This window comes from Microcaecilia unicolor, chromosome 10 (assembly GCF_901765095.1).
Source record: "Microcaecilia unicolor chromosome 10, aMicUni1.1, whole genome shotgun sequence".
NCBI classification, from domain to species: Eukaryota; Metazoa; Chordata; class Amphibia; order Gymnophiona; family Siphonopidae; genus Microcaecilia; species Microcaecilia unicolor.
Window position 1 is genome coordinate 111588665 of NC_044040.1, and position 14853 is coordinate 111603517.

Here is a 14853-nt window from a genome sequence, read left to right on the forward strand (position 1 = left end):
ATGTGATTCCATGTGCCCCAATGAAAGGAGAGTTTAATTTTACTTCCATTTAATTTTAGTACATTCCCTCTTTATAACACCAGGCTTCCCAAGGCAGATTACAACAACAGTTAACATGAACTCATCAGAAAACAGGATATCCTCACTGAAATTTGGCCATCTGTATTGTATAGAACAGTGTAGAAAAATGAGCACAAAATACAGACTTTATTAATGCTGTTTCTACCAGCTACAACAATTTTTAAGCTGTTTTAGTGATATTCAATTGTTATTTCATGATATTTATATGAGAAGCTTTAAAATAAATTAAAAGGCTGTCAAATAAGTAAAAAAAGAAAAAAAAAATCTTTTGTCCTTCACCTTTTAAGGCACTACCTGGCCAACAGCTTTAGACTTTTTACAGATGGACCACACATAGGCAGTCCCTTATCCTATATAATTTATTTATTTTAGTTACATTTGTACCCCACGCTTTCCCACTCATGGCAGGCTCAATGCAGCTTACATATACAGGTACTTATTTGTACCTGGGGCAATGGAGGGTTAAGTGACTTGCCCAGAGTCACAAGGAGCTGTGCCTGAAATGGGAATTGAACTCAGTTCCTCAGAACCAGAGTCCATCACCCTAACCACTAGGCCACTCGCCTCCAACATTCTGATTTGCCTGGGACTGTGGCTCATTGTGAGTTGGTCTGCTAGGCTCTGTAGATCAGGCTGACATCACCATAGCCATTATCATGTCAACTTCAGAACGGGAGGGGGGGGGGGGGGGACATGCCTCACAGCTGAACCATGTCCAGAGGAGGGTCGCTGGACATGGGTGGCTGCAGTGGGCGCAGGGGGAGAGGAGGTCGCTGGACATGGGTGGCTGCAGGGGAGCCGAAGAAAACCTTGCTAGCGATTTGTGTCAGAAACGGGCCTTTTTTTAAACTAGTTTCTAGTAATAATCTTTTTTGCAATTGTTTTCACGTTTGCTATTGTTTTGGGTGAACAAGTGTGTCGCAATCTCCGCCTACTGCAAGCAAGCTCCGCCTACTAGCTTCAGCCCATTGGATATCCTCCCCGTCTTCTGTTATCTAACCTCCTTGGCAGTACAGCACTAAGCACACCCTTCCTTCCCCGCCACGGCCACTCGCACACAACCACAAACCCCAGCAAGCTATCTATGAAATTCTGGACTCTGAAACTATGGATAATTCTCTCGCGAGAGCGTCGCCAGATCTGCGCCTCTCGTTTCTAAGGAAACGTAGATACGTGCGAGGCGAGCCCGTTTCTCTTCCTCATAAAAGCATTATTGTAGTTTCCAAGTTAAGTTACGGCATGATGAAACATGAATGGAAAAAGCTAAAGGCGCCATAAACAAAAAGTATTTTTATTTTGTTTTAATGTGGCGATTGGTTCTGAAAGCAATGAGAAAGGTTTTAATAAACTGTGTCTACTGCAAACACAAATAAATGCTTTCGAAAATGCCTCCAAAACGTCTCCACCCCCAACTTCGTTCGGATACGGTTAAGATTGCACAGGCGCAGTAAGGGAAGTAAAGGGTGCGCGCAGGAGGAAAAAAAAAGAGGAGGACTTAAAAGGGGAGCTTGTGAGAAAGGCCTTTAGTATATTCGTTATTATCGTTACATATTAATCACCTATCGTTGATTGCTGAAGACAAGTCACACTTTCTTCACTCACACTTGTTACTGTCTCAGCTTAAATTTCTCGGAACAGAAGAAAATAAAACAAAATAAAAATCAGCTAGAAAAATCAGCTGTGAGAAAACGCGGCCTGCCTTGCCACAGAAGCTTTTCTGTCAATTGCTTGCTTCATGACTGTGGCCTGCACCAGGATTCTTCGGTCGAAAGAACCAGAGACTTTCTAGGGGAGACAACCTGCGCGGAGACTAAGACTTTTCTTTTAGTAGCGCTGGAGAGGAGATCCTTTTCTCGGAGAAAAAGCGGGAAGCAGAGCGAACTTGTCTCACGCCGGAGAATCTCTGAACAGACAGACGCCTGTGTCACAAGTGTTTCTCGAGCCAAACAGAAACCCGGAGCCCGAGGAGAGATTCCTGCCCTAACAGAGATCATTACAGAGGGCACCAAAAGCTGCCTTTGCCCGCCAAGAACCGAGAGCGGCCTCTTCGTGTAGCTCTCGTTTGGAAAACCGTTTTCATCATCACTGCCTGTGCTGTGTGTGACATGTGAGTTTCCCCACATTGTAGTCTGTCTTTCGGTATGGAGTAATTGCGTGGAGGAAAGCAAGTTAACAGCGTCTTTTGCGCCCAGCTGCGACAGACCGACTTGGATGGTAGAACACAATACGCTAAAACTGAACTTTTGGATGTGATTTTTAAATGTTAATATAATGCATATTATGCACTCTTAAGGAAGAACGCTTGTTTGCTATCAGATTAATGCAACTTGCGTTGCGGGAGGGGAGACATGTGAAATCGGGGGTTGACCCCCGACCCGGCATCCACAAAATAATTATGAACCTGGTTGTGAGTATATTTGTGTTCCCAGTGATTTGAATATATACATGTGGAATCGTTCTGTGGATTATAAATCATCGTCATCATTATCAATACACTAACATATCTGTTTCTGAGAGAAGACAAAATAGACGATTTGTTTTGTTCAGATACTGAAAGTTTTTCGTTTTGTCGATCCATGCATGGGAACACAGCGTCTGGTTGGTTGGGCCAGGGTTAACCTATATATTTGAAGTTTTTTTTTTTTTTTATTATTTTTGTATGGAAGTTCCTTTCAACACCTTTTTCCTTGGTTTAGAAGTTCAATGAACTAACTTTTATTTTTAACCTGGAGTTACATTTTTTTTGTATCTGCAATGAACCCGGTGAATGCCACCGCTCTTTACATTTCAGCGAGCCGTCTAGTTCTGAACTACGACCCCGAGGATCCACAGTCTTTCACAGAGATCAACAAGCTCTTGCCTTACTTCAGACAATCACTCTCGTGCTGTGTTTGCGGTGAGATTTTATGTTCTCCCAGTTACATATATGTTAATATATTTTGTGAATTAGTAAAGGTTCATATCCTTTATAAATTCCTGACCGATGTTAACCAGACCACCTTTGCTTTTCCATGTCTTTTATTTTGCCCTGTATCTTTTTCACACAAATATATCAAGAAAAATAGGTCCAAAATGAACTGTTTCAAGTATATTGCTAATTTTGAAGTATTTTTTTTTTGTCTTGTTCTGGTGAGGAAATCTATTTAATTTTACAGACTTGGGCACAATTTAGGGATTCCGTTTTGTTCCAATGCAGAGAAGATGTGAGGTGCTACAGGCAGGCACAACAAACTTTCACCTGAGGTGTCTAGCCAATTTTTTTGTGGTCCTAGCCTTTTATACTAGGTACATTGTAATGGGAATCTTTGTACTTATTTTTTTTCTATGTGTATATATAACATAATATGAAAATGAATACATTTTAATTGAACATTTGGTGGAAAATTCCATAAACGGTTCTAAAAGTTAGGCACCCAAAATCTAGGTGCATTTAATGCATTGTAGAATAAAAGGCACCAGCAATGACGCCTCTAAATTTAAGGGCCAACAATTAGGCTTGTTCTGTGGCAGGTATAACTGGGTGTGCCTAAATGCAGCAGTTAGGCACCTTGATAGTATTCAATAAAGTGTATTTAAATAGTTGGACTGCCCATGCTCCTCCCACCCTCTTTGCAGTTTAGTGTTAGAAAACGTAGGTGCAAAGTTAGGTGCTAAAACAGGGGTGTTAAACAGCAGTTAGGTGTCCAACTTCAGTTAACTTCTGTTTGAGTGCCAAATGATAGGTGCCTAATTGGCGTTTAGCTTGTGGCATACTATATAGAATTAGGTGTTTAATGTAGAAATATATCTGGTATGTGGGTAGTGGTTCTTCATTGGAGTGAAAATGTAAGATGTTGATAATCTAGTTTGTAGCCTTATAGCGATTTAGGTTTGTTTCTGTAGGGCTCTGTTTTGAAATGCTCATTTTAATTGATCTAAACCTACTTTTGGATTCAAAGTGAAATAGGAAACCAACCAGGTCTCAAAGCTGCTTCTGTTATTGGCTCACAGGTCATATCGTTTCACAGTAAAACAAACAGTGGAAAGGGGCTACAAAATAAAATAGGACAGAATACACCATCACAGCATGTTCAAAACTCTGATGCTGTACTAAACAGCACCAGAAAAATAGTGCCACAATAGCATGGGGAGGGAACTCCCTAATGCTCAATGCTAAATTGCTAATCTCCTGCAAATTTAGGCACATTGTTAGGGACTTCTGTGGGTGGATTGTGTCTGGGCATGCGCTGAAGAGCTGTGCATTAAGTACAGCTCTTGAGCCATGCCCAGAGGGGGAGGAGGAAGATCTGCTAGTAAGTGCTACTGAACAAGTGAACCTTTGCATTTCTTTGCTTTTATGAGCCTGTCTGGCTATTTCGTTTACCTGCCACAAATGCGTTAAGGTTTTATTGGATTAGTGGCCATATGTACTTTTTTTTTTTTTTGTTCCTACTGTGGCCACATGGGTCTCCATCACACAAGGGAGCACTCTTGTTAAAATAGTGGTGCTTCTGGTATACCGTATTGAAACAAAACACTTGTGCAGTATTCTGGAGCCGTCTTTGTAAAGAAGCGTGGCCTCTTCAGACATCTTAATGCCAGCGCTGAGCTGGTGTTAGGTTCAAGGCACTCTTTGTTGAGCATCAGAGGGAATACCAAATTGCCTAATTTTAAATGGTTTCTGTATGCTATTTGCTGTATCTGCATGCTCGTTCTTCCCCACGCTAGAGTTGTCTATGTATTATACGATAGCAAATGCGGGAGCTAGTCTGGCACTAATGGCCTTCAGCGCCTGAATTTGTTTCTGAGCATCGAGACCTCAGAGGATCAAAGGCAGAAATAAACGAGACAAAAAAGGATCTAACAAAATGATTTGGGCTTAAATTCTGATTTGCACTAAGCAAAAAAAAAGTGATAATTGGGTAAGATTCAGCAGAGAATCAATTTGCATATTTTGGCCATAGGCAGGCAGTATAGTACTAGTCACATAACACCAGCAAACGGTGTTTTTTTTTTTTTAAGGGTGAAAATTATAAGGCTGAAGAACCCCTAACAGCATTCAGGTGACTGCATCCTGTATCAGTGTTTAATACTTTTTCTTAATAAAAGGAATATGCAATTTATAGTTACACAACAAAAATTATTACTTGATATTTGACTGTTAAAAATGTTTTTTCTTACTTAGGTTGTTAGACCAGTCCAGACAAGTGGGTTATACCACCCAACTAGCAGAGACGGAGAAAAAGTCAGTGATACAATTACCACTATAAGGATTGACAGGGCTGTCCTGAATGGTATGGCCACACCCAACACAGGGAAGGTGGGAGTGCCAAAATTGTTCCCTGTCCATTGTCTCCTTTTATTGGTTGTGGTTCAGCGGGTGCCAGGGGACATGTTGCATGAGGTGTGATTCTTTCTTGATATGCTTCTGAGATTTTGTGTAGTCTTGGAAATTTGTCAGTATTCCCTGTTTATATCAGATGGATGTAGCTTGGATTGGTACAGTAGGATTTTTGAGATCAGGCTACCCTAGTGCCTGTAGGTGAGGTTGAGCTTCTGTGCCTTGTAGTCTAGGGACTGGTTTGCAAACCTTTACCATAATTGAGCCAGAGTTCAGTCTTCTCCCAGGATTCTAGTCCCATCCCTGATGGGCTAGAATATTCGGTTAGGCGGTGTCTTCCACTGTTTTCCTCATCCCCCATTGGGAAGAATAATCTGAATCATAGGGTCCACCTTAGGAGTCAGCACTCAAGAAAAAGATCTTAGTTTCATTATAGGCAATATACTGAAATCTTCTCAGTGTGTGGTGGTTGCGGCCAAAAAAAGCAAACAAGGTGCTAGGAATTATTAGGAAAGGGATGCAAAATAGGACAAAAAAATATAATGCTTCGGTTATCATTCCATGGTGCAACCTCACCTTGAGTACTGCGTTCAGTTTTGGTCACTATATCTCAAAAAAGATATATCAGAATTAGTAAAGGTTCAAAGAAGAGCGACTAAAAATGATACAAAGGGGATGGAACTCGTCCTGTAACTTGGAAAAGAGACGGGATATGATTGAGGTCTATAGAATCCTGAGTGGTGTAGAACGGGTAAAAGTGAATGTTTGAAAAAAAAAAAAAAAAGTGCAAAGAGCAGGGGGACACTCTGAAATTATGTGGAAATATTTTTGTGTTATAACTTTATTTTTTTGTTATATTAGCAATTTACAGACTCAACTATTTTTTTTATCTCAGATTTTTATTGGACCCCAATACCTTGGTCAGATCACAGTAGCCTCTTTTTTTTAATTGCACTGGAAGGAAATTGTCATTCCAAATCCCGAAATGTATTACATTCCTTTAAAACTAGAGGTAAAATTGACCTTTTAAAATTCTGGTCCAGTGAGTCATTAATTGCCTCAAACCCGTCCCTGAATTTAATTCAGCAATCGAATGATACTTGTAAAGCAGTCCTTGATGTTATTGCACCTGTGACTGTCAAATCTCGTCCAAAAAGATTATCTCCTGGGTTTAGTGATGATCTTTTACAAATGAAACATAAATGTAGGAGACAGGAGAGAATGTGGGCTGACAAATTCACTGAACAGTGGATTGCTTGGGGAAAAAAACTTTTGAAAATCTACAAAGTTATAATCTCCAAAGCAAAAACATCCTACTTTTCCAAATTCACAAGTACATAAGTATTGCCATACTGGGAGAGACCAAAGGTCCATCAAGCCCAGCATCCTGTTTCCAGCAGTGGCCAATCCAGGTCAGAAATACCTGGCAAGATCCCAAAAAAGTACAAAACATGTTATGCTGCTTATCCCAGAAATAGTGGATTTTCCCCGTCCAATTTAATAATGGTCTATGGACTTTTCCTTTAGGATGCTGTCCAAATCTTTTTAAAACTCTTCTAAGCTAACCGCCTTTACCACATTCTCTGGCAACAAATTCCAGAGATTAATTACACATTGTAAAATGAAAAATTATAAATAAATGATTAAAAAAAAGCCCACCTCTTTGACGCTGCTTTTAAGTCCTAACCACTGCTCACTTGCCTGTACCTTTATCCCCTCCTCTTTAATTCCCCCTGCCTCTTAGTTGTTCTGTCTGTTACCTGTCTTATTAGATTGAAAGCTCTTTTGAGCAGGGACTGTCTTTATGTGTATGGTGTACAGCGCTGCGTATGCCTGGTAGCGCTATATAAGTGTTAAGTAGAAGTAGTAGTACACATTGAGTGAAGGAAAATTTTCTCCGATTCGTTTTAAATTTACTACTTTGTAGCTTCATCGCATGCCCCCTAGTCCTGGTATTTTTGGAAAGCGTATAAAGACGCTTCACGTCTACCCGTTCCACTCATTTTCTAGACCTCTATCGTATCTCCCCTCAGCCGTCTCTTTCTCCAAGCCTTTATCATTTTCATCGCCCTTCTCTAATTCCACTATTTCTTTTTTTTGTTACATTTGTACCCCGCACTTTCCCACTCACGGCAGGCTCAATGCAGCAGGCAATGGAGGGTTTGAGATGCAGCGACCAGAACTGAAGACAATATTCGAGGTACAGTCACACCATGGAGCGATTCAATGGCATTATAATGTCTTCATTTTTGTTTTCCATTCCTTTCCTAATAATATCTAACATTGTTTGGTTTCTTAGCCGCAGCAGCACACTGAACAGAAGGTTTCAAAGTATCATCAACGACGACACCTAGATCCCTTTCTTGGTCAGTGACTCCTAACGTGGAACGTTCCATGACATAGCTATAATTCAGGTTCCTGTTTCCCCACCTGCATCACTTTGCACTTGCTCACATTAAACGTCATCTGCCATTTAGACACCCAGTCTCATAAGGTCCTCTTGTAATTTTTCACAATCCTCCCACATTTTAACGACTTTGAATAATTTTGTGTCATCAGCAAATTTAATTACCTCACAATTTACTTCACTCTCTAGGTCATTTATAAATATATCAAGAAGCATTGGTCACAGCACAGACCTCTGGGGAACTACCCTTCTCCATTGAGAATACTGACCATTTAACCCTACGCTGTTTTCTTTCTTTTAACCAGTTTTTAATCCACAATAGAACACTACCTCTTATCCCATGATTATCCAGTTTCCTCTGGAGTCTTTCATGAGGTAATTTGTCAAACGCCTTCTGAAAATCCAGACCCACAATATCAGCCGTCTCACCTTTATCCACATGATTGTTCACCCCTTCAAAGAAATGTAATATAAGTACATAAGTATTGCCATACTGGGACAGACCAAAGGTCCATCAAGTCCAGCATCTTGTTTCCAACAGTGGCCAATCCAGGTCACAAATACCTGGCTAGATTCCAAAAAAAGTACAAAAAAATTTTATTCTGCTTATCCCAGAAATAGTGGATTTTCCCCAAGTCCAATTTAATAATGGTCCATGGACTTTTCCTTTAGGAAGCCCCCCAAATCTTTTTTAAACTCTGATACGCTAACTGCCTTTACCACATTTTCTGGCAAGGAATTCGAGTTGGCGAGGCAAGATTTTCCTTTATTAAATCCGTGTTGGCTTTGACTCATTAATCCATGCTTTTGAGTATGCTCTGTAATTTTGTTTTCTATAGTAGTCTCTGCCATTTTGCTCTGCACTGACGTCAGACTCATCGGTCTATAATTTCCTGGATCTCCTCTGGAACCTTTTTTAAAAATCGGCGTTACATTGGCCACCCTCGATTTTAAGGATAAATTACATATTACAATAGTTTCGCAAATTAATTTTTCAGTTCTATCAGTACTCTGGGATGGACACCATCCAGTCCAGGAGATTTGCTACTCTTTAGTTTGTCAAATTACATCATTACATCCTCCAGGTTTATAGAGATTTCATTCAGTTTCGCCAACTCGTCGGCATTGAATACCATTTCTGGCACCGGTATATCTCCCAAATTTTGATACAGTAGTCTACCCAAGGAAACTTTACTCATTAGTTAATAGTTTATTGGACATTGAATTAATAACCAATTTAACCGATCCCACACCTACCGCCAGCCACTTGGATACTTATTTTAAACAGAAAATAGCTAAAGTCAGACTAGAACTTAACAATATCCCTTCATCTATAGACTGTTTACATGATCCTTTACTGATTTATTTCTTATCGTCCCTCTGGACCGGCCCAGCACGACTGGTGGATTGTGCATGCCTTCCAGCAGGTGGAGACTGAGAACACTAAAGCTTGAGAGCCAATAAGAATCCTTCAAGCTTCAGTATTCTCAGTCTCCATCAGGTGAAAGACGTGGTGAGCCCTTCAGTCAAATTTGTTCTAGTTTCTGGTTAAAAAAAAAAGCGGGGGGAGGGTCTGTTTCTTATTCCTTCTCTGTGCACCGTTTGGGTTTACTTAGCTGGCAGAGGCTGAGGCTCGCCGGGGTTCTCTAGTGCCTTGGGGGTGTGAACTCAGGTAGCCGGGTCCCTTCTCTCTCCCAGTTCTCTTTTGTCAGCCTCAACCCCTTCGAGGGAAGGGTGTTACAGAGCTGTGGGGAGCAGTAACGTTTTAAAAAAAAAGTTTTTTTTTGAACTACAGGTTTTGCCTGCATGGAGCACAGTTAAAAAAAAAAAGACCAACGCCTGTGCTCCTTCAGTGACTGTTTCCCCTCAGGCACTGAAATGCTGAAATGTTCGGTCTGTCAGCGGCACGGTGGTGTCTGTAAGATTTGTACGGCAACGGACACAGCGGTATTGGCGTTGTCTGGAGGTGCGGGGACAAAACCTTTGTTGGCGGTTACCAGTGCAGGCACTGAAACGGTGGCCGGCGGTGCTTTAGTTCCTGTTTCAGTGGGAACATCTGCCATTTTGGATCGGTCTTCCACTATAACTCAGGCTGCAGAGATGCCTTCATGCCAAGCTGTTTCAGACTGGGGGGGGGGGGGGAGTTTGAGTCGGCGCAAGGAGGGAGTCCCTGAAGGGGGATTTCCTCCGGAGTGTGTTCTGGTTATGTACAAAGTTTTCTTATTGATGCAGTCCTGCTCTTACTTTTCTCTTGTGGTACCAGAAGTGTCTAAAGGAACCCTTCCTAACACAAAGAGGTCCAGAGTCTCTTGGGAGGACCTCGAGGAAGACATGGAATTGGCAGCGGATCCAGTGGTAACAGATCTGGAAGGTCTGGACATAGAGACAGGATTTAGAAGGTGAGGACAGAGGTTTTACACTTATGGAGGAATTGCTTTCAGGGGAGGATCCTTCTGTGGCAAGGGTCCTCCGTAAAGAAGATTTATAAGACCTTATTGCTTTAGTAGCGAGCACTTTGAATTTTAGAGGTCCCAAAGGCTACAGAGCAGCGCAAAATTGACCCATTGGTTAAGGGGATCCGCAAGTCGGGCAGAACTTTTCCCTATGCATCAAGACATTCAGGATATTGTCCAAGCGCAGTGGGAGTTTCTGGATGCCCCGTTTAGATTAGCGCACTCCATGATTCGCCTCTATCCTATGCCAGAGCAGGATAAAGACTGGTTGGTAGTAGATGTCGTTTCCGCAGTAACTAAAAAGAATACTGTTCCAGTAGATGGAGGCACATCTCTCAGGGCCCCTCAAGAACACCGAATTGGTACACTTCTAAAGTATTGCTTTGATGTTTCGGCCTTGGCAGTGCAGGCGGCCATTTCTGGGGCTTTGGTAGCGCGGGCATGCTTTCGTTGGTCAGAAAGAGAGTTAGAGATTCGGATGATTGGTCTTTAGTGGATCAGGAGGTAGCCAAGATTGAGATGGGATCGGCTCTGTTGTCAGATGTGACTTCTAGGTTGGTCGGCAGACACAGCTTCAAAGTCAAAACTGAGTAAGTTCCCTTTCAAGGGTTATTTGCTCTTAGGTGAGGAATTAGACAAGTTGGTCAAGAGTTTGGGAGAGTCTAAAGTACCTTGTCTTTCGGAGGATCGGCCAAAGCCCTTTATTAGGGGTGGGTCAGCCTCTAGAGGACGAGGACGCAATTTTAGGCATTATCGTGTGGGTAGAGGCGCTTCCTTTCAAAGGTCTCGTTACTATCGGCGTTCGCAGGCCTTTCGTGCGGGGTGGCACTGAGGTCAAGATGGGGGGGGGGGGGGTTTCTTCCTCAGCTCAGTCGTCCTGTGCAATGAAGGTGTGCATGCTCAACCTCCTGTTCCAGTAGGTTCCAGATTAAGAGATTTCTTAGGGAGGTGGGCCCAAATCACTTCAGATCAGTGAGTCCTCGAGATTATTCGTGAGGGGTATGCTCTAGAGTTTGCTCATCCTCTTCCAGATGCATTTTTACAGTCTCCCTGTCGTTCTCGGATAAAGAAGCTAGCGGTCAAAGAAACTTTGGAAAGACTGGTAAGGTTATGGGCAGTTTGTCCAGTTCCGGACCTCGAATGAGGCACAGGCAGGGAACTCCATTTATTTTGTTGTTCCAAAGAAAGAGGGTTACTTTTTTCCCATTCTAGATCTCAAGTGGGTCAATCGAGTGCTTCGTGTATTACCTGTCCGCATGGAAGCCTTAAAGTTGGCTGTTGTGGCCCTGCGCTCTGGAGAATATCTTAAAGCGCTAGACTTGACGGAGGCCTATTTGTATATTCCCCTAAGACCTCACTAGCATTTCCTTTGTTTTGCTGTTTTTGGTCTACATTTTCAGTTTTGTGCGATGCCTTTCGGTCTTGCAATGGCTCCAAGAACATTTACCAAAATCATGGTAGTGGTAGCAGCTGCACTTCACCAGCAAGGGATTATGGTTCATCCTTATCTGGACGATTGGCTGATTTGGGCAAAGTTGTATTAGGAAAGTTGCGAGGTGACAGCAAAGTTAGTGCGATTCTTGGAGTCTTTAGGCTGCGTGATCAATCCGCTCAAGACCCGTTTGGTGCTGTCTCAGAGCTTGAACTATTTGGGAGTCGTGTTCGACATGTTTTCAGGACGGGTGTATCTTCCGTTGGCTCGTATTGTCAAGTTGCAGTCTCAAATCGGGGCTCTTTTAGGGCAGACGATCCCCTGTGCTCGAGATTATCTTCAGGTTTTGGGCTTTATGGCAATGCCAGTAGAAGCAGTTCAATGGGCCAGAGCTCACATGCGCAGTCTCCAGCGCACTGGTCTTTCCCGATGGCCCTCTCAGATGGATTCCTTAGCAGTCAAACTGCCTCTTCCAGCAGAAGTACGCCGGAGTCTCCGTTGGAGGCTCTACACCAACAGTCTGTGTAGAGGGGTGAGGTTGGATCTTCCTTGTTGGACGGAAGTGACCACAGATGCCAGTCTCTCCGGCTGGGGAGCCCACTGTATGGGTCAACCAGCTCAGGGGCTTTGGTCGGTGGAGGAGACATCTCTTTCCATCAATCTGCTGGAAACCAGAGTGATTCGCCTAGCGTTGATTCACTTTTGCAGCCTCCTAGAGGTCGGTAGTCAGAGTGTCGTCGGACAGTGCTACAGCAGTGGCATATGTAAATCGGCAGGGAGGAACAAGAAGTCTCGCTTTGCAGAGAGAGAGAGGTCAATTCTTCTAATGTGGGCAGAGCATCATCTAGAAGTCGTTGGCGTTCCATGTAGCGGGAGTGCTTAGTATTCAGGTTGACTATCTCAGTCGATAGAGGATGGATCCAGGGTAGTGGTCTCTCAGCCCCCAGGCGTTTGCCATGATAGTCCTCCAGTGGGGTCCTCCGGTGATGGACTTGATGGCGACTCATTGCAATGCCAAAGTACCACGCTTCAGTTGCAGAAAAGAGCAGAACTTGGGAGGGTCTCGATGCTCTCCTCTGTCCGTGGCCGTTGAGGCTCCTTTCCTGCTTTGATCTTGGCATTAGATGATTTTGGGAAAGTGTCTTAGGGTGGTGCATGTGGGAAAGAAGAACCCGAATTATAGCTACGTCATGCAAGGTTCCACGTTAAGAGTTACGGACCAAGAAAGGGATCTGGGTGTCGTCGTCGATAATACACTGAAACCTTCTGCTCAGTGTGCTGCTGCGGCTAGGAAAGCGAATAGAATGTTGGGTATTATTAGGAAAGGTATGGAAAACAGGTATGAGGATGTTATAATGCCATTGTATTGCTCCATGGTGTGACCGCACCTTGAGTATTATGTTCAATTCTGGTCGCCGCACCTCAAGAAAGATATAGTAGAATTGGAAAAGGTGCAGCAAAGGGCGACTAAAATGATAGTGGGGATGGGACGACTTCCCTATGAAGAAAGTCTAAGGAGGTTAGGGCTTTTCAGCTTGGAGAAGAGACAGCTGAGGGGAGACATGATAGAGGTATATAAAATAATGAGTGGAGTGGAACAGGTGGATGTGAAGCGTCTGTTCACGCTTTCCAAAAATACTAGGACTAGGGGGCATGCGATGAAACTACAGTGTAGTAAATTTAAAACAAATCAGAGAAAATTTTTCTTCACCCAATGCATAATTAAACTCTGGAATTCGTTGCCAGAGAACGTGGTGAAGGCGGTTAGTTTAGCAGAGTTTAAAAAGGGGTTAGACGGTTTCCTAAAGGACAAGTCCATAAACCACTACTAAATGGACTTATTCCCAATTCCAGGAATAACATGTATAGAATGTATGTTTGGGAAGCTTGCCAGGTGCCCTTGGCCTGGATTGGCCACTGTCATGGACAGGATACTGGGCTCGATGGACCCTTGGTCTTTTCCCAGTGTGGCATTACTTATGTACTTTATGTATGTGTTTCCTCCCTGGCCTCTGACAGGACGAGTCGTTCAGAAAATAGAAAATCACGCAGGCTGGGTGATTCTGGTGACTGGATTGGCCAAGACGTTTGTGGTGTGTGGATCTCCATTGACTCCTTGTAGCTCCCGGATTTCTTATTCCGGACTCGGTGGATCTGTTATATCAGGGGCCCGTGCTTATGCCGAATCCGGCTCGATTTTTGCCTTGCGGCCTGGTTCTTGAGAGGGCTAGGCTCAGAAGTGCGGATTCTCAGCAAAAGTAATAGATATGATGTTGCGTTCTCACCATCAGTCTACTTCTTTGGCTTATGTGCATACCTGGTGGATTTTTGAAGCCTGGTGTGCACATAGGGAGATCTCTTCTTTGCATGCTTCTGTTCCACAAGTACTGGAATTTCTTCAGAACGGCTTCCAAAAGGGCTTGGCCTTGGCTTTCCTAAAGGTGCAAATAGCTGTGTTGTCTTGTTTCCGAGGTCATCTCCTTAGCTAGTCATCCCGATGTGGTACAGTTTCTGAGGGGTCAATTTATTGCGCCCTCTGCGGCGTTCTCCTTTTCCCTCTTGGGATCTTAATTTAGTCCTCTTGGTTCTTGTTCGTCCTCCTTTTGAGCCGCTATGTTCCATCTCTATTAAGGACCTTACCCTGAAATCGGTGTTCTTGGTAGCCATTTCGTCAGCGAGACGTGTGTCTGTATTGCAAGCTCTTTCCTGCAGATCTCCTTTTTTTTTTTTAGAGTTTTTGGAGGATCGTGTAATTTTGCGGCCAGTTTCTTCTTTTCTTCCAAAGGTTATGTTGGCCCTTCATATTAATCAGTCTATAGTTTTGCCGTCTCTGGGATGTTCCTCAGGTTCGGAGGGCCAGTGCTTGTTGCGCAGTCTTGATGTTTGGAGAGCCTTGCATCAGTATGTCAAGTGGACGGACGAGTTTCGGTGGTTGGAGCGCCTTTTCATTTTGCTTGAAGGTGGACGAAAAAGGTTTGGTGGCCTCTAAGGCCATTATAGCCAGGTGGATTAAGGAAGTCATTGTCTCTGCTTATCTGCTCAGAGGTAAAATTGTTCCAGATGGCATTAGAGCTCATTCTACTAGAGGCCAAGCTGCTTCTTTGGCAGAGAGTTCTTTGGTGTCTCCAGTTGACATTTGTAAGGCGGCTACCTGGTCTTC

At 43.3% G+C, this 14853-nt stretch overlaps 1 protein-coding gene across 2 annotated transcripts in view; it reads left to right on the forward strand.

Moving 5' to 3' along the window:
* The first annotated feature begins 1541 nt into the window (after window positions 1-1541).
* The window catches only part of MSL2 (MSL complex subunit 2), a 328314-nt gene continuing 315002 nt past the window's right edge, over window positions 1542-14853 (forward strand). The window contains exon 1 of one of the 2 annotated variants that reach the window (XM_030216359.1): window positions 1542-2977. In XM_030216359.1, the coding sequence (XP_030072219.1) occupies window positions 2836-2977 (142 nt within the window). In that variant the 5' untranslated portion in view covers window positions 1542-2835. The remainder of the gene's footprint in view (window positions 2978-14853) is intronic. The other variant, XM_030216360.1, reaches the window with a different exon arrangement.